General features: G+C 39.3%; 2 protein-coding genes, 1 long non-coding RNA gene and 1 pseudogene across 6 annotated transcripts in view; 3 read left to right on the top strand and 1 right to left on the bottom strand.

Moving 5' to 3' along the window:
- Positions 1 to 10,176, top strand: part of LOC134169844 (uncharacterized) — a 50,400-nt gene extending 40,224 nt beyond the window's left edge. Inside the window, exon 3 of the long non-coding RNA XR_009967037.1 lies at positions 8,058 to 10,176. This is a non-coding gene — a long non-coding RNA (uncharacterized LOC134169844). The remainder of the gene's footprint in view (positions 1 to 8,057) is intronic.
- On the top strand, positions 441 to 1,172 carry LOC134165618 (claudin-22-like). Its single transcript, XM_062623007.1, has one exon. It carries the CDS (start codon positions 441 to 443, stop codon positions 1,092 to 1,094), a length of 654 nt encoding a protein of 217 aa, XP_062478991.1. The 3' UTR covers positions 1,095 to 1,172.
- Positions 1,979 to 2,935, top strand: LOC134158078 (claudin-22-like; annotated as a pseudogene).
- The window catches only part of WWC2 (WW and C2 domain containing 2), a 101,562-nt gene continuing 86,168 nt past the window's right edge, over positions 3,798 to 19,191 (bottom strand). For 3 of the 4 annotated variants that reach the window (XM_062628248.1, XM_062628502.1, XM_062628416.1), the window contains exons 19-23: positions 17,245 to 17,409; positions 14,700 to 14,792; positions 13,397 to 13,648; positions 8,435 to 8,562; positions 3,798 to 6,468 (exon numbers count right to left, since the gene is read on the bottom strand). In XM_062628248.1, the coding sequence (XP_062484232.1) occupies positions 6,402 to 6,468; positions 8,435 to 8,562; positions 13,397 to 13,648; positions 14,700 to 14,792; positions 17,245 to 17,409 (705 nt within the window). In that variant the 3' untranslated portion in view covers positions 3,798 to 6,401. The remainder of the gene's footprint in view (positions 6,469 to 8,434; positions 8,563 to 13,396; positions 13,649 to 14,699; positions 14,793 to 17,244; positions 17,410 to 19,191) is intronic. The other variant, XM_062628336.1, reaches the window with a different exon arrangement.

Genomic DNA, 19,191 nt, shown 5'->3' with positions numbered 1-19,191 from the left:
GCTATTACAATGAAGTCCTGTTGCACACAGAGCTGCCTTTTATCACCACTTAAAATCTAATTAATCCGTATTGAAGCACAAAGATTTCTGTTGTGTTTTAGGGTGAGGGGTCATAGAGCCCTCTTTGTTCATCCTCAGGCTTGTAATCATCAGGCATTGGGATATAATTTTACCAAGCAAATTGGAAGGTACCAGATCAAATCCTTATCGGAAAGACTAACTCATGGTTTAGTGAAGTCCTTCCTCCTTTATGTGAAACTTTATATTCGTGAAGAACAAAAAAGTGTTTCAGAGCTCACAAAGGGTTAATAGCAAGCGCTTATATTTTGGGCAGCGGAGAACTAAAATAATCATAGCTTCCACCATCACGCAAGGCAGCGGTCGTTACAGGACTGCTGGGGAGACCTTCCTCCTCAAGCTTTTAGGACTCTGCTCTCATAATGGCCTTGCTTTATCAACCAATGATGCAATTAAGTGGCATACTGGTCTCTCTGTTGGGATGGGTCCTGTCCTGTCTCACCACCTATTTACCCCAGTGGAAAAATCTTAACTTGGACCTGAACGAACTGGAGATCTGGACCATGGGACTCTGGCAAGCTTGTGTTGTCCAGGAAGAAGGGGGAATGCAATGCAAGGACTTCGATTCTTTCCTAGCTTTGCCCCCAGAGCTCCGGATTTCTAGGATTTTGATGGTTTTTTCCAATGGATCAGGGCTTTTTGGCCTCTTGCTCTCAGGATTTGGGTTGGACTGTTTGAAAATTGGTGAAAGACAACAGGGACAAAAGAAACGGCTGTTGCTCTTTGGAGGAATGCTCTTTTGGATATCGGGGATTACAGCTATTGTCCCGGTTTCTTGGGTTGCCCATTCCACAGTCCAGGAATTTTGGGATGAGAATATACCAGATATTGTTCCCAGGTGGGATTTTGGGGAAGCGTTATTTGTTGGCTGGCTTGCTGGGTTTTGTCTTATCTTAGGAGGATCCCTACTTAATTGCACAATCTGTTCAACTGAAGTCCATCCATCTTCAGTCCATTACACAGTAGCAGAGCAGCAAGATCAGTGTCAACACTTGGAAACTGAATCTAGGCCTTAAAATGGAAGGTTTTATGCAGAACAGAAAGACTGCCCTATCTTTTTCAAACCCCAGTGCAAGCCAGATGCTTGTTCCAGTAGAAATTCAAAGGACTCTTTGTTACCTAGCTGATTTCCTAAACTTATGTCTGCTTTCTCCTTAACTGGTATTGGAAGGTGGTGTTGTTTTCTCACACGCAGAACTGTTTAAAACTTTGTTTCACAGCTGAATGCTGAAGTTTTCATAGACTGCGCAGAAAAGGTGCTTTTGCTTTCTCAACTGCACTGTAAAATCCTGAAAATGAATATGCATGTTCCCTTACAGCTTGGCTTTTAACCAAAATGTGCTTCCTTTTCATATGTAACTGATTAAATGAGCCTCAATGCTTGACTCCTTGTTGCAGTCTTCCACTTGCCTGATGCAGTGCTGTACAAACTTGAGTTTTCACATCCTAAACAGTCTAAATACATGCATTGCATCAAATTATCTTTCTGTGTACTTGGAAATCGTGCTCAGAAAACTGTAGGTTTCTGAAATTCTAGTAAGCTTTGCAGATGTCTTTTTATGCAGGGGGTGTTAGAGCGTGGGTGCTTCATATCCAGCAAGTTGTGTTTCCCCTGTCTAGCACATTAAGCTGCCCATGCAAGTTATTCTGAGTGTTTCTGGCACCTGCATACTTTAGGCTCCCAAAATAGGTTGAGAAATGCTGCTCTATTAAATCCTTATGTTAACTTCTTCTGGTACAGGTATTAAAGTATCAGGTATCCTGTCAAAGCTCCTTAAACTCCATTCATTTACAGCAACATGTTGTTCTGAAACCTTTGAGTTTAAACAACTGATACTTAACTGGCTCCAAAGCAGATAGTTTCATCTGCATCAATATGGTACTAAAACTTCATCTAAAAATGACCTGTGAGATGCCAGATCTGGCAGAACTGCTGTTAATGATTTAGCAGGTTGATGGAAAACAAAATATATGCTTTATCTAAAACCCAAAACAAAATAAGAAACCCCAGGAAAGCCCAGCTGTGGCTGCACCCTTCAGCTACTGGTTTACCACACTACATCCCTGTCCCCCAAACACTGCAACTGGAACCAGGCAACATGAAGCAGGAGGGGGAAGAGTATTTCATGCTTCCTAAAGCATTGTTTTAACTTTTGCTTATGTTTGGGATGACAAAGAACTGAGTGTCTGCAAAAGCAAATGGTGCAGCACTTCTGTGGCTGCTAAAATTGAACTTGGTCCACAGGCTACAGCTAGTTGGATTGCTGTTGTCTGTACTAGGATGGATTTTACTTCGTACCTGTAACTATTTAGCAGACTGGAAAAAATCACAACTTAAATGTACTGGAGCTTTGGACCATGGGACTATGGCAAAACTATACAGTCCAAGCCATAGGAGGAACACTGTGAAGATTTTAATTATTTTCTAGTTTTGCCTCTAGAATTACAGTTTTTTAGGATTTTAGTATCTACATCATATGGACTAGGACTTTCTGAGCCTTGTGATTTATAGTCTTGGTCTGTCCTGCCTAAAGATGGAGGGTACAGAGGTGAAGCTAAAGAAACAGCTGTTACTACTTGAAGGAATATTTCTGTGTGTGGTCGGAGTTTTGGCCTTCGTCTGTTTCTTGAGTTGCCTGTACCATAATCCAGGAATCTTGGGATGAAGACATCCCGGGGGTTGTGCCCAGATGGGAAACAAGGGATGTACTATTCTGTGATTAGTTTGGTGTATTCTTTCTTATAAATCTGGGGGGATCTGCTCTTCACAATCTGCTGCTCACCTGACCATAAATTACCAGGGCAGGGTGCAGATATGCAAGACACCCATCAACATCTGGAAATTGGAAGTCTTTAAAAAGGGTGGATACCAGGTTTTCAGATTTTACTCTTGCATTACAGCAAGAAATGTCTGCTGAACTGACAGGTTACTGTTTAGGAGACTGAGGGGAGGGACTGCTTCTTACCAAGTAGTTCCTCTAATCACTACTTAACTTCAATTTTAATTACACTAATTGATGAGCTATGGAGATCTAAGTCACCACTCTGTTTCCTCAAAATTTGATCAATTGCACGTTTCGGTTTTGTATGGGTTTTGCTTGCTTGCTTCGTGTTTTGGATAAATAGGTATAAAATTCTTAATCTCTAGGCATGCATGGAGACTTGACTGTATTTTAAATAGCAGAATTCCTACTGGGGCCCCTTTAAACAATGTGTTTTGTACAAAACATAGTAGTAGTTTAAGTCCTGAAAGTTTGTAGTGTCAGTTCAACATGCATTACAAAAACCTGATACAGGACAACCCTGGATGAAGTTCCCTGGACCTGTATCCATCACAATAAACTAAATGTTCTCAGGCATAATGTCATGTAATATACTATACTCCAGAGAGAGAGAACGACTGAATCGATCCATGCACAATCTCTCCCCAAGGAAATCCAGTATTCCCCAATAATAATGAGGAGATATCCAGTGGAGAGTTGACTTTGTCCATTGCTACTGCAGTTTTTACTTAATGAATGTAAAGAGCTAGCTTCAAACATATGAATTGGTTTAACTTACCCTAAGACTTGGCATTGATTGATGTCAACTTTCTATAAATTGCAATGATTTTTACATTGACAAAGCTGCAGCAGCCATCTGTTTGTACAAAAAAGCAGAGAGAATCATAGAACAGGAATAAAAGAATTAAATAAAACAGTGGTCTGGAACTTTGTTAAAAAAAAATGTATTTTCCAATCACTGAAACACATGGAAAGTGCAGAGACAAGTTAATCTGTGTGATGTACTTGCGTACTCTTACAGACAAAATTAGAACAGAAACACATTCAGAATATAACCTGATTAAATACTTAGTTCAGTCCTGAGCATTTGATATTTAATACAGTATAAACATAGCAATAGTAAAAAAACCCCCACTTAATTATTTGATTTGTGTTCTATTACATTTTCTGCTAAACTTTGCTTATTTGGCTAAATATCCTTGTACCAGTGATATTTAGATTTTGATATATGCAACTGTAGTGACATTGGTACCTGGAAATAGAAGTAATTACATTCGTTATACCCTGCTGTGCAGAATAAATTTCACTTCAAGAGTAATATTTGTAATTTTAAACTGATGGAGCTTTACCTGTATGGATTATTTTAGCTTATTCTATTGAGTGTTTCAAGTGTGAATAATCCAAATTAGTTAAAAAAACCCACCAGAACTCTAGAAATACTAAAAGCTGCCTATAAACATGTTCAACTTTACCAATCTGGAAAACAAGGAGCATGAATTTGTAGAAGTCTCTCATTTTAAAATGCGTTTTGCAAGCTAAAGCCAGCACTCCTTAAATTTTGACCTCGTTTCATGCTTACAAATCAGATGATAATACTTTTTTTTTTTTTACTATTATTCCAACACGTGAGGAGAAACAGCTCATCTGGCAGCTCGAGACAGCTCTGACAGTTCTAAATATTTTTTACAATATCCTTAATGTCAAATATTTTTATGGCCAGAACTGAACTATATTAAACAGAACATAAATAAGAGTGTAAATAAATAAAAGAAAAATCATAAAGTACACATCTAAACATCATTCTACAAACAACTCATATAATCAAATGGAGAAGTTGAAACTGTCAACCTTCATTTCACCTCTACATTAAATAATTCCAGATTTGTTTGTTTTCTTTAAACTGACCTTTCAAACGTTAATGTTATCTCAAACCCAAGAAACAAAAACCAAGTGGGGCATTCACAAAGGATGTTCAGTCAGCTCTCTTGCCCCAAATGGCATGTTTGGCTGTACATTTAAGGGATCTGATGTTATCTGTGCGTAAGAAAACCCTTGGTTATTGCACAGACCTCTTGTCACAGAATTGTCACTTTGAATTTAAGGCAGCTGCTACCATGTTGCGGTCGCATTTGCTCCCATTTTCTTACCAAGTAATTACAGCCTTTTTGAAAGATGAAGTCTGTGGCTTGTTGGGGAAGAAAACTTTACCCAGTGAATTCAACACATCCCAATGAAACAGTTTAAGCAGAAAATGAACTCCTTTTTTCTGCAGTGTCCACCCCCTCACACAGTACCCACAGAAAATAAGACCCCAACTGCTTTACCAAGACGGGGCTTTTTGAATGCCTACATACAAAGTTCTGTGCTTCTAACAGAATGCATCCAAGTCGATGCTTCTTCCTAGCAGGCTGCTTCATGTAAGATGAACTTGCAACATCTGTTTATTAAACCCCGTGCACCTCAACTGCATACAGGGTGAATGTGTATCTATAAAATGTTATTTATTGTACCGAAACACGTGAACACTTCTAGTGAGGAGCTTTTCCTTTTCAGGAAGGGTTTACCTTACCAACAAGAGTTCTGATGTCCAAGTTAGTACGTGACAGGTTTTTCTGCTGGTACAAATACTTTAATGAAACATCTTCATATTTGTGAACCTAACAAACACTTTAAGTTATTCCTAGTTGGCAGTAAGAAAGCCTCTAGGACGAAAGATTAAGATAGAGGAACTCTCATTTTTAAGTGTGCAGTGAATATGACTATTCTAATTCCAATGTTGGTATAATGACTTTGATTTAGCTTCCAGTACAGAAAGCAGCTGCCCCTTTTGGTAGTCTCATAGTAAGATTTTAGGGTTACTTGTCTGCCTTGCCTTTCTCACTCTCCCGCAGATGCAAGAAACCTTTTAGTGCAGGTTAATGTACTGTACATTCACAAAACTAAACTGAACTTTGTCTCTTCCTACAAAACATTAAAACACAAAAAACTGTTTTCAGAAACAAAATTCCAATGCAAGTGATGAATTTAATTAGCAGCTGTTGTGAGGCAGCCTTGATGTTTTTGAAAGGAGTTTACGCTTGTGGTTAACTTTAAACTATAAAAGTCACACTCTTGTACAAAAATATTGCATGGCAAATCAGCCATCTTCACAGTCTGCTCACATGAAAATAGTGAAAAGATAAACAATCTTCTGTTGAACGTAATATTTCTCAACACAGTGCAGTTCAACAGGATACATGCTTAGTACTGCCTTTGTTCCTTTGTTCCATCTTTACAAAATAAAAACACATGCAATACATACAAACTGTACAAAATCAGCATCAGTATACCAAAATTAATCTACTTTGGTTTTTCCAGTTGTTCGCGGGGGGTGGGGAGGGGTTGCCATTTTTTAAGCATACAATTCAATTCACTGTATCTTACAAATAAATGCATCAATAGTGAATGTAAAATAGAAGATCTTTCAAAGCAGGTCACTGGAACTACTAAGTTCATCTGAAAGATGAGCGAGTGGAAAAACACTTCAATGAAAATGCATAATTATACATCATCAGCTGGAAGGGCTGGTATACTGATCTTTGCTCTTGTGAAGTATGCTATCTTCTCCCTGAAATTAGAAAGGAAAACAAGTTATTATTTTACTATTTATGGCATGACTCCAATGTCATCTGCTGTAGAGTTGCTAATGCTACAGCATCGTTCTTTAAAATATAGGTTTGGAAAATATACAGTGAGGAAAATAGAGAGTGGATTTATTTACAGCAAATGTGGCATTCTGACATAATTCTCTTCTTAGGCAGATTTATGTAAAAAGCAATATTTCATTAGTAACTGCAGTGGTCAGGCTCAAATACTGATCTAATCACTGATTTCCTATGATGATATTGTAGTGGGTGGACAAAAAGGCAAAATAAAACATTTTATCCTGACTTGGGAAAGGGGGGTGGGGGGGATGGGGGTGTTGATAATAAAATAACTGGATCTGGGCAATCCTCAGAAGCAGAATTGTCAACCCCTTCTCTAGTTGCTTCCCTGTGCTGTTACCATTTCTGCCTCCTATGAACTGAGAGATTACTGAGGCATAACAGGTTTACAAAAGCCTGTCTGCCAGCAGCCTACAAAACAGGTAAGTATTTGCGGCTTAAAAGTTAAAGCTCAGAAAAGTTATTCTTCTTGAGAGCTTCAAAAATGCCTCTGCATGGTTATGCTGTGAGGCCACAGCAGTGTAACAAATCCAACTAGTGGGGCCTGTACAATTCAGCCTTAGGAGGTAGCTACTTGCCCAGTAGACTAAACCATGCTTTCCACTGGTGATGCTTAAATTCCCATCAGAAACGGGAACTCAGAGCATAATCAACTATGTAAAATGGACTGCTCAGCTAGTTGTGTGCTTATCAGAAGATAAAGGAGAATAGTGTCTTATGATACCCCTCTTGCAGGGGAACGACGTCTTGAGCTCTATTACATATTCCTGTAAACTTGGGCAGCAGTCTGTTTGTGATGACTGTTAAATGGCCAGCACTGACTTAAACTCTTTGTCAAACTTACATTGAAAGTGAAAACTGTTTGAAGATGTCTCGAATTTCATACTGAGGATAAATACCTGAGCTGTAACACTTCTTTGCTAAGAAACCCCTTTCCTTTCTTGCTTTGATTCTGCATCATTTACAATTGTGGTTTGAAATACAGGCCTCACAGGCCCCTATCTGCTTATGGATTTCTCAAGCTGTTCATGATAGACTGGGTTAAAAAGGGAAAAAAAAAAAATCCTCACAGCTATTAGTAGCTGACCTAAGTTCCCTATACAGGACCCAGAGGCCAAGCTTTAAGAACATCACTTAGTGACAAATAGAGTAAATTCCACACTCTTCCTGTGTGGAAGAGTAAGCATTGGATTTTTCAAATTTTTATATGGAAGTGTGGCCTCTGCGCTGGTAGCCTGCCACTTACTGGCCAGCCCTTTGGGAATTTAGACAAGTTAGAATTAAGGTTTGAGATAGAAAGTGTTCATTGTGGCTTACGCTAAGCAAGAAAACTTGATATTGCTTCACGTAATTGGCTGCTGTTCCCACAACCAAAAGGAGGAGAGAAACACAAAGGAGGAGGAACTCAAGATCTTTCTTGAATACTAAGTCTTGAGCAAAGCACAAGTAGGGGTTAATCGTAAGATGTACACTGTTCTACTTCTCCCTGCAGGGTGATTTGCTTCAGGCGCCTGCCATCATCGGGAAAGATCCCATGACTTCGAGCCCACTGTGAATCTGCTGTAGGTGAGGTGAGCTGTGGCAATGGCCACACACATGCTTGCCCACAGAGGTCTGAAACTTTTCACTCCGTTTCCTCGCCACCACAGCTCAGCTAAATACTGCCACTGCTGCCACATAAGTAAGTTACCAAGGCCCAGTCCTCTGAAACTCCAACTCAGAGCTATTTTAAAAACTTATAATGTTTCTTGCAATTCAGAGGTGTGTAGATTTCTGACCAACATTACAAGGCATGTCTCTTTAAGCTTAGAAATAATTTGTATTACTTCACTACATTAAAAAGAGAGTGAAAAGCAGAACAGGCCCTACCTGAATGACTGCACCTGCAGTGGCACTTTCTGGCTCTGCTCCCGTAACCGGCATACATCCTTAGAGGCTTTTCTCATCAATTTCTCAGCACTTAAACCTTGTTTCTGTTCTTCTTTTGACTGTTCAGCCTGTAAACAGGAAAAATAACTATTTTGCTAATAATGAACAACTACTCATTTCAAGGAAATGACAAATTCTTCTTCATCAAGCAAAACACTTGGCAGGGTTAGGTTTACATTCGGATTTAATCTTAAAGGTCTTTTCCAACCTAAATGATTCTATGAAAATCTCTATACAAAGGGTCAGAAAGAAAGGCTGACATCGCAAAGTAAGCCATGGGCACAAAATAACAGAGCTTCTCCTTAGGAAAAAAAAAAAAAAAAGAAGAGAGAAAAATTCAAATAAATAGAGCAAATCCCACGTCATCACAGGTGGCTACTAGGGTATTGTAGATTTTGATGAGATTTCTCTTAGGGCCACAGTTAGACAATACCTAAATTCGTATGAACAGATGTTGTCTATCCAAGTATCTTTATAACTGGGAGACTGTCATTCTTTCCCCATGTAATGAACTTTTATTTCATAATGAAAGCTCTTAGGAAAGTTACCTACACCTACTCTAAAATTACAGACAAAAACCAGAGAAGGTGTGCTCTCAAAACAAAATTTAAGTTTTACTGACCTTGCTAGCAAAGTTAATATTCATAAACTTTTGTGCTTTTATTCATGACACAACACTTTTGTATGGGACACTTCTTTCATTTGCACTGGAGAGGTTGTAAAGCCAAGGCAAGTGAACTGAACACCATCGATGACAACAGATAAAGGATCTTTCTTGACATGAGCATTGTTGAGCAGATACATCGCTACCAGTAAACCACAGGATTTCTGCACCTCAGTAAGGCTGGTGCTATTATACATCTCTACCAAGCACTGCTGCATCAACAGGACAATCACAGCTGTACCATCCACTGTTTTGGAAGGACACTGTTATCAAGAGCTGTGTTTTGTTTGTTAAAAGGCTTTATCAAGTGTTTCTGAATGCCCGATAATTTGAACTACAGCTCTTTTCAGGTGGACAGTCACCTGGATTTATTACATAAATGGTCACTGTTCATATGCAGGTGAGTCCCAGAACACCTGCAATGTCACCCCCACAGTGTGTAGGGTGTATGGCATGGGCAATGCCACCTTGTGTGCACACTTAGCTTCATTTCTAGACATTTGTCTGACAGTCCCTGAAGTCATGTACTGTATTTTTAATTTTGCCAGCCATCAGAGTTTAATAGAAGCAGTTCATGTTCTAAACAATTTTAAAAGTTCTTTAGAGGTTATTTTTTTATGCTTAACTTCAGGCACTCAGACTTGAAAATGCTGTTCTGTTACCTCAAATTAAAACACACACCCGAGCCAAAACCAGTGATCTTCAAAGTTGGTTTTTAACTTAGGAGTTCATGTCTCTAGTTCTGAATTCAACCCAGTAGACTCCCAAACAACAAAACCAACTAATTCAAAAAAGTTAGTCCATACTATCAGTTCCATACTGGGCGGCTATAGAAATCCATTCACAGCAGGACAGTGGTATCCTCTGTCTGTTGAAACGCACTCCAGTGTTCTATATGAAAGGGTTTTACATGAAAGAGCACCACCCTTTCAAAAACTCACTTAAACTCCAGTTTGTACTGCTGTTAACTTCTTCAGCCCCTGGTTCCAAAATATGTATGATTTTAAAATGAAGTTAACCTATATTGTTTTCCTTGTAGTGAACATAAATTTGCAATGACAACTGTTACTGTCTTAATTTTACATATGTCAGTGGCCATATGTTTTATCAGCTCCCCTAGTTAATATTTATCATCAAAGCACTAAACATACAATATTTGAAAATCTTTTATATTTTCCCTAACTATACATGAGAATCTTGTGACTACTGCATTTCAGCACAGATGACTTCTCTTGTTTTCATACTCTGTAACCATGTTTTTTCTTTTTATCCTTTTATTTTTTCAGGATGTTCTCAGGAAACTTTGATTTCAGCTCAGTGTCTCCAAGAGCATGCATATATGAAGGTATGTACATGATCAGTTTTACATTTACAGCATCTTTCTTGGGTGATTTATAAAGACAGTGAATCCTCCATCTCTATGAAACACAGAAAAGCAGACTAATACATTTGCCATACATTTAACAAGTGCCAAAAATAAGCGCCAGATAAGCTAAGTGCAGATGCAGAGATTCCTAAGACTGGGATAACAAAGAAGAACCACTATCACAATTACTTAGGTGAAATAAAGTGAAATGCTAATTCCCGTCTTGTTCTTCAATGGTTTTTGTATAGAAGAAAGTGGATCTAAAGAAAAACTGCTAACTGTGCTGAACGCCAAAACACTGGAACAAGAACATATCTGTGGTATTAATGACTTAATTGTAGACCACCTCTATGCAGAAGATGTACTGAAAAGAAATGAAGACATTTACAGATAGTTACAGGAATCTATTTTGGGCATACACAAAGAGGAAGTCCTTCACAGGACACTAGGTGTCTGAAAACTTACCTGTATGAGGATTTAAGACTCAAACTTTGAAATACTCTCTGATTTCTCACAAAAATGCAATCTAAACAAGAGAAAATGTTTCTGGTGCATAGAATTACCTACTGTTTTCTGATCTGCAGGTACTGGTGAGCTTTACATACTTGTACTTAGGAAAGTGTGGTAGGAAGGTATGGAGTCTGTGTATTTGGCTTCCAGCAGAGTAACTACATGCTAGCAGGCAGCCACTGATTTTCAACGTCCCCTACATCTGCGGTTTCATTTTTCACTTGAGACTCAATTTCTCTGGCACTTCCAGCTGCTGCATTAGTCTGCACCATTATAATACCTGCAGGATCTAAAAAATAATCTATGACAATGTTCTCTAGGCTGCTGTGTTTCACTAACCCAAGAGGAAACTGACAGCAGAGTACAGTATTCTCAGGGTTGTTTTGCTCCACAGGGGAAAGCTGCAACAATTTTAATGGTAGAAATATTTCCAGAAACTTTGCAAGTGCTCTTCAAAGCGGCGGAATGGCTGTGTTCCTTGTTCTGACTTGTAAGAAGGACTTGAATGCTATGCTGCAGCCTACATATATTTTAGGAACATACATTATTACCCTTATTCCTTATCGCAGTGTGTGTCATGGTGCTGATCACTGACATCAGAGCTCTAAAATATGAGAAACCTATCTGCTGCCTCGAAAGAGCCAGCTGAAATAAGAAAGCACAAATCCAAAGGATTTATAATATTAAATGTTGCAGAGGCATACTCTGTTCTAGGGGGAATAGCTCTAGAGTGGGAACGGTTTTAAATAAGCAATTAGAAATTACCATTTCTATCCTGCACCCAGCATTAGATATGAACAATGAATTTCTAAAATTTAACCATCCTTTTATATAAAGCTACTACTATTTTTATGGGCTGCAACTTAGAAAGATCAAATTAATATAATGAATTCACACTGTCAAAACCCAGATTAATATTGTGTGATGTTTAAATGTTGCACTGCCTTATCCCACTTTTGCCCACGTGTTTCTCTCTTAATGCTTAACCTAAACTCTGCTAGTACTTTACAGCCATTTTAGAACTCCACTAGGTATAGCCAACAGCAGATGCCAAGGAAAGAGAGACAAGAAGACAGAGAGAACAGAACAGGGCATAAGCATAGAGCTGGGAGAACATATTGGGAAAAAATCTGTTTCCTAAACTATCAGACAGTCAGACTTCTTGAAGTAGGTGATATCATTATGGTTAATGACCTCTGATGGATATTTCCTCCATGAATTTATCAAACTGCTTTTCGAACCTCTACAGACTTGCAGCACTCAATGTTCCATGGAAAACATTTTTACAGTTTCTAAATGTTGTGCTATGATTGCTTTCCTTTAATCTGCAACCTCTTCAATTCCCTACTTCCTGTATTATAAAGGACAGTGATTAAGTGCTTTCCTCCACCTCACCCATTATTTTATAGACTTCAGTTGTAGCTACTTAGCCACTCCTAACAGAGAAGCTGTTTCCTCCTCTGACCATTCTTGGCAACCCCCTGTAGCCTTCTTATCCAGTTTGAACTTATTATCCAGAACTGAACAATGTTTAAGTTACAGGCATAACATATATTTACATCATAAACCAATGCTTTGTTTTGTCCAACCTTTTTTTCCTCTCCTACTAGGCCCATATTCCAGTGTATGATCACCTTCGCAATTTTAAACCAACAAACAACCTTCCCACTTTTTAATACATCTTGTTGGAATTTTCCGTGTTCCAACTTGTCACTGTTGCCTTTCACTTGTTCTATCTTGTTTGTTGTCTTTTACCCATAAGGGCATCCAACTACCTTACAGAGTTTAGAGAAAGTGCATATATACTTGTATTGTTTTAGAAACCATCACATAGGGAATAGAATTTGGCTTTCCTCTGCCAAAAATAGAACAAGTATGTCCTGCATAAGGAAATAAGCCATAGTGGAAGTACTGCCTTTCCCAGATACCCCTACCACTATAACTAATAGTCACTGCCTCTCTCAAATTTCTGTGCAGGCTGCAAATCACCTGATTCTGAAGGACAAAAACCACATGTGTGTCTGCAGAAGTACGGCTGGCACATGAGAATTTTAAATTAACTTTTAAGTAAACACTGGTTTACTACACCACTGCTATTACTACAAATAATAGGGTTTCTACTCTGCATTGCCAAAGTATTTACATAGTACTAGAAAACTAGTATGTCAGATTCTAGGTATAAATACTGTAGTATTGACCAATAAAGAAATAGGTTACACTATGCAATCCAGAAGTGTATTTAGTCAATTGTGAGCTTCTGTAAAAAATCTTTAACACTATAAGCCAAATTCTTTAACAAATCTACAGAAAAGGCAGGGGCCTACGTGCATTCACTCACACAGTATCTGTATGCTGCTCATACCTGTTTTTCAGCCTGTTTCAAGAGTTTCTGGAATCGTTCATCCTCTAGCACACACAGGGGAAGATCTGTCTCTCCTCTGCCTTTCATTTCCTCAAGCTTTTGTTTAAGATCCCGCAAGGCCTGAAGCTCATCATTCAGTCGATTCTGCCTTGTGCGTGATGCCTGGAGGTCCAGCTCCAAGTCAAGGGAAGTGCGTACAGGGCACTCTTGTGTAGCTCTTCGCATGATTGGTTGGCAAACAGGCTGAATCATCTGGGAGACAGAACAATAAAAGTTATTATCTAGAGAGGCTGATGTAGGCTTTGACATGATACAGTCAGAAAAGCTCAAATATTTTTGTTTTTCTTTAGCAGAAAGCTGCTATGATGAGATCCAAGTCCAAAAATTCATCTATTCTGCAGTTTTTCTTCAGGCACTAGCTAAAAAATGAATCCAAAAGTTTCTCCAACCAGATGTACAACAATATATTTACAAGTTAAAACCAAAAAACCCATTCTGCTCCCCAGGACAGCACTGTGCAGACTTCCCCAGAGATTTCAACCTCTCTATTTATTTTTATAAGCATTTCCTTTTTCAGTGCTTAAGCAAACACATACTGTTACAAACATTGTGAAAATGCATTTCTTTAGCATATTTCACATTACTTACTATCCTTCGACAGTGACTTTTCGCATGAGGAGCCATCCCAGACTATTCAGTATTTCTTTCTTTATGCCAAATGTAATCCTGCTACCTGGTAAAATCCTTCTCTGAAGTGTTTTTAAAGTTACCATCAAGATTAAAATAGAGGTCTCAACTTATGCAAGAAAGAACTCCATGCAAGAGAAATACAACCTTGCTCTCTTGTCCTTCAATCATTTTGCTACTCAGTCTTGAAGAAGAGTAAATCCTCTTTAAAAGGGCACCTGAATCCTTGAAACTTTGTCCAAAATTTGCTCAAGGCACATTTTTCTGGTGTTGACTTTTGGTAGCATAAGCCACCTTGGGTCACTTTGGAGTAGCTGGGTTCCTTAAACCACATTCCTCTGACAGCAACAAGCTAAAGTTCACCAGTAAATGCCATGATGCTGAGCACCAGTGTCTGGCTGCTGGCTTCAGCCACAGTTAGAACATCAGCTTGGTTCATGGGGGAAGACATAGCACTGAGACAACTGTGGTGAGATTTCAACCAGGAACTACACGACAACATGTACTGCTTGCATCACTTTTGCTGAAATAAACAATACGCTTTAATTTCAAGACGTGTTATTCCTTCTCTCCCCATACTTTGTTTTAAACCATGTCCAGGTAACGTAACACATACCCGTTTAACTCTTAGGCTCCGCCGTTCTGTGGCATTTCTCACAAAGAGAGACTTTTTGGCTAGTGTTGAGCTGTCACTGTCACTTCGATTCAGCTGTCAAAATATACATAACAGAGATATAAAGCACATTCACATACATATACAGCTGTATTGATATAGACCATCAGAAAACCTTAGTGCTGATATACATGTAGGTCATTCTTTGTATAAAGTAAAAATTTTTCAACTAGAATAAGCATCTCCTTTAAAATTCTATTCCTAAACCAAGACAACCATTGATCTTACTGGATGAGGAGTAAGCAGACTCTTTAGGAATGCAAGGAAGACAACTATGGTTATTAATTACTGCCAACTCACTGTCTGGCTGCACATTATATACACTACGGATTTCATTTACCTGGGGCAGGCTTTTAACAAATCTTCCACAGTGAAGGTAAATTACTGTAGACATGCATCTGTCCAAACAACTGTATTTTTGTATTATTATTAGTAACAAGCTTACGGGTGCCTACAGCTTCCTTCAGCAGTACTTTCTGCTTCTCAAAAATATGCACCACAGCTCAGCAGTAGCTTCTTCATTATAGCATTAGTTCCACATACATCAATGCAGACTGATTTTTAGATGCATCAAAACGCATGGTGGTAACCTTCACAGAAAACAGAAGCATCTATCTGCAAGGTATTTATTTCACCTCTTCAGAGCAGGACAGACAAAAGGAATCACTTCAATAACCACAGCTAGAGCCCTAAACATGCTTACACTGGACTGGCTGGGAGTTGGGGGTGAGAAAGACAACCTCTGGCAACATGGATACACCTCTCAAGAGACAAATCTGTCTTTTCACCATGGGGCCACTACTGGGAGCTCAACCATGGATATGCATACGTGCTGTCATCACTGATATTCTTTAAGTACTTCTAAAGGGTGATTTTCAAAGGCACCAACAGACTTTGGGTCTCTCCTTCAGGGCTCAAAAATCTTTGTTTTCTGTAACATCATATGAGAGTAGGTGCTTTCTTATAGCTAGGCAACCTCTTCTGAAAAGAGCAGCTGGCAGCCAGAGCGTATCCAAGAGGCACTTTCATCTAGGACAGCACCACCAAGCAAGCAAGGCTAGGCGTGACTGTGGTGCAAGCTGGGGACTAGGACAGGGAAAACCCATGCTAATCAGCCCTCCCTGTGGACTTGGGTGCAGTTACAGTGCCACTCTTGAGCCCCAACAGTGGACTACAGGTATTTCTGAAACTGGAAAAGATTCATCTTTAAACATGTACTTTCCCTAGAGTGCTTTGCTTCCAGGCAATACTGTACACAATGAGAAAAGAATGTTTTACTTAAGGTATGTTTTTCAGACTCTGGCTTCTGGCAACAATGTTCAAAGCTGCAAAACCCCAGTACTTTTCCAAATGCAAAAATGTCCAGAGCTTACACGATCAGAACAACTAGTGTTACTTCCTGTCAAAGAGCTCCATATGCAGCAAGGTAAGGCTGTAATTTTTTGCCAGTACAACCAATTTCCAGTGTATGGAGATGAAGATGAATACTATGTTTTGAATTCAGCCAGTAACCTACCCAAATTACGTAAAGACTGTTACTAAACAATCTGCAGTGCTTCAATCTGGAGGGTATATGGAATAGTTATGTAAATATGTAAGTACTGACCACAGATTTTAGTCTACTTTTTAGGCCAATATGAATCACAGAGAAGCAATCAACTTTAATGTTCCCAAATGATTAAGGCAACCACCTCTAACTGAGCTGGAAAAGAATTAAAGCATAAGTATTTTCAAAGAGTTATACTTGTGTAAGTAACCTGCAGAAACTATAGATCAAATTAAACTGCCTTTACTAAGGTGTCTGTAATTAAAATCTATAGAGCTGGGAATCCGTGCTTAAATCTTTAAACACATGATTTTCACAGTTAGTTTAGCAGCAACAAGGCTGACAATTTAATCTTTTTCCATGCTACCACCGATCCAGAGACTGGAAAATTTTGCTGCTGAAACCACATTTAAAACTCACCCCTAGGCAGCGCTCACACATCTTTCAAAGATGTAATTAGAGCAGGATTTGGGCTGCCCAGGTTTAAAACCAGTTGAGATACAAAGCAAGATTTAAATTGATGACTGAGCTCTTTCCACACCGTTACCCTTAAATGTTTATTAAAATATGGTAATGTAACGGCAGTTTACAGTGAACTCTATTCTGTGTTTTAACAAATTATTTTGCTGTGAAAGAGCTGTAGCTGCTGACGCACACGGAAACACAGTTTTTGCAGATAGCCAGCACAGGCATCTGTGTTACTTCTCTCCAATAAATGTGGTTTTGCCCTAGTAAAGTTGTTCTGCAAGAGTATGCAACTGATGAAAGTCAATTCTAGTATGCATCAGGTCAGTTAGGGAAAGAAAGAATCTAGAGAAAGCACAGGCTTTGCTTCTTGCAGGGAAAATTGGTACATGACTCACTGTCATTAATGCATCATTCCCAAGAAGTTAAATGACTCTTCAGTTAATAGCTCCTCATCCCAAGTGTTTTTCCCCTTACCCTACAGATGTATTGGTTCCGCTCGCCTGGAGAGAAGGTTTGTGAGCGCACTATCATGCTGTTCCTGACAAAGGGATGCTGTCTTGTGCTCCAGCTGGCTCTGTCCTTGGGTCGGACTGTTGTGTTCTTGTTAACAGATTCCTCAGTGTTAGTCTCTTTATCAACCTATGAAAAGGAATTTAGTTTATAAGAACTACTATATACAGACACATGCCACCACGTAGGTTTTTTGCCTTTGGATTTTACAAGCATCCTTGTTACCTTGCAGTGGATGGAAAAAGGCCATCAGCAAAAAGCATCTTGCACGTACAGAGAAGCTATGATAAGAAACACAATATTCCCAAACTTAACAGTGTGGGGAGAGAGTCCTGGAAGGTGCTCTTTGTATCCAGTAAAACCAAAGCTTTTGCGGAAAGGCCTGTGCTGCCCTGTAGATGGTCTGATGCAACAATGGTGCAACAAGTGTTTTGCTTCACCATTTGCAGACATCATCATTATTGTTGTTGTTGTTATTATTATGATGATGTATTTATTTTGTTCTGCATTTGCAGAACAGCAGGGTTCTGCCATGCCAGAGATTGTGCCTCTGCACACTGAAAGGGGCAGCTGGTAAAGTTACATTGCCCAGCTTCTTTCAGACATACTGTCATATGTATCCAAGCCCCAGCAGCAGGGCTGCTTTACTGTGATCTGCAGACCTGTGCCAGCCCTGTGAACCCAGGGAAAAGACACTGCTAGTTGCTGCCCCCCAGAACGGCCTGCTGCCTACAAAACATGCCACAGAGAGCCTCAGGTGGCCACATCCCTGCAGGTAGCACAGCTCATGCTTACTTACAAGCAGCATTCCTCTTGACATCCAGGATGGAACAAGCACTGGAGCAGCTGGCACATCGGTTGTCACTGATGTGTGCTGGAGCATTTTCTTCAGCTTGTGTAATTTAATGAGGGTCATGGTTTTCAATGTGCAGGTGATAAATACAATGACCCAAATAACACAAGTGCAACCCTGAATGGATCTGGCACATGAAGACCTGTGCTGTGGCTGGGTTTAAAATGAGGCCTGCTATGCCTTTCACTCACTGTCTGGGTCTGTCCAGCCCAGGCTTAGCAATACCCTTGTGTGTGTGCCTAACCTTCAGATGTTGTCCTTGATGTCTACCCCTTGCCGATTCAGGGCTTTGATCTATATTTGCTTGCTACCCAGCAGACTGTCAGTCCCTTTCTACAATGGCCATAGCTCATTTGGCATCTTGACACATTAATTGGAAGTTAATTACCATTTCCAGCAAGTCCATTGAGGTGCTGAACTTATGTATTGTCACAAACCTGAAGGAACAAGATGTCATTCTTTACCTTTTTACCTTTGCTATTTTACAGAACCTGTGGGTTTAACATATGCAACCATTAAGATGCAGAAAGTTGTTCTAAAATTTTTATTTCTAGAGTATGAGCCACCATGCTAGGGATATGTTTACTAAAAATTTACTAGAAGAACTTTAAGAAAGGTGGAATATAATTTAAAGTGAACAAAGTCTCATTGCATGCTCTTGTTATATGCAGTGTGTGGGTAGTTCAATAGTGTACAGTTTAACACATTTTGGAATTTTCTGTTCATTAATCTTTCCTCCTCTTGTCTGCTAAGCCAGTTTTTGTATTTCACACCCTAAAATAAGGGGAAGAAGTCAGGGAATCCCATCATCCTCACTGTTTTAGAGATCCTGACCCCTGCTCTGCCTTTCCCCATTTATCAGATGAATCAGAAAAGAAAAAAAGGAAACAATGAAACAGATGTGCAGAAATAGTTTAGATATGCACAAGCTGCAGCTACTGAACTACACATGTATTTGGAATATTCTCCCTATGCAACAAAAAACATACACATTTTTAGTTAATTGGCTTTGACATCCTGCCTAACATGTCTGTTAAATGTCCTCTTCATGGCTCAGA

Source organism: Pezoporus occidentalis, unplaced genomic scaffold (assembly GCF_034315485.1).
Source record: "Pezoporus occidentalis ecotype Australia unplaced genomic scaffold, CSIRO_AGI_Poc_V1 ctg1, whole genome shotgun sequence".
Lineage (NCBI taxonomy): Eukaryota > Metazoa > Chordata > Aves > Psittaciformes > Psittacidae > Pezoporus > Pezoporus occidentalis.
This window is presented reverse-complemented; position numbering and strand designations above follow the sequence as displayed.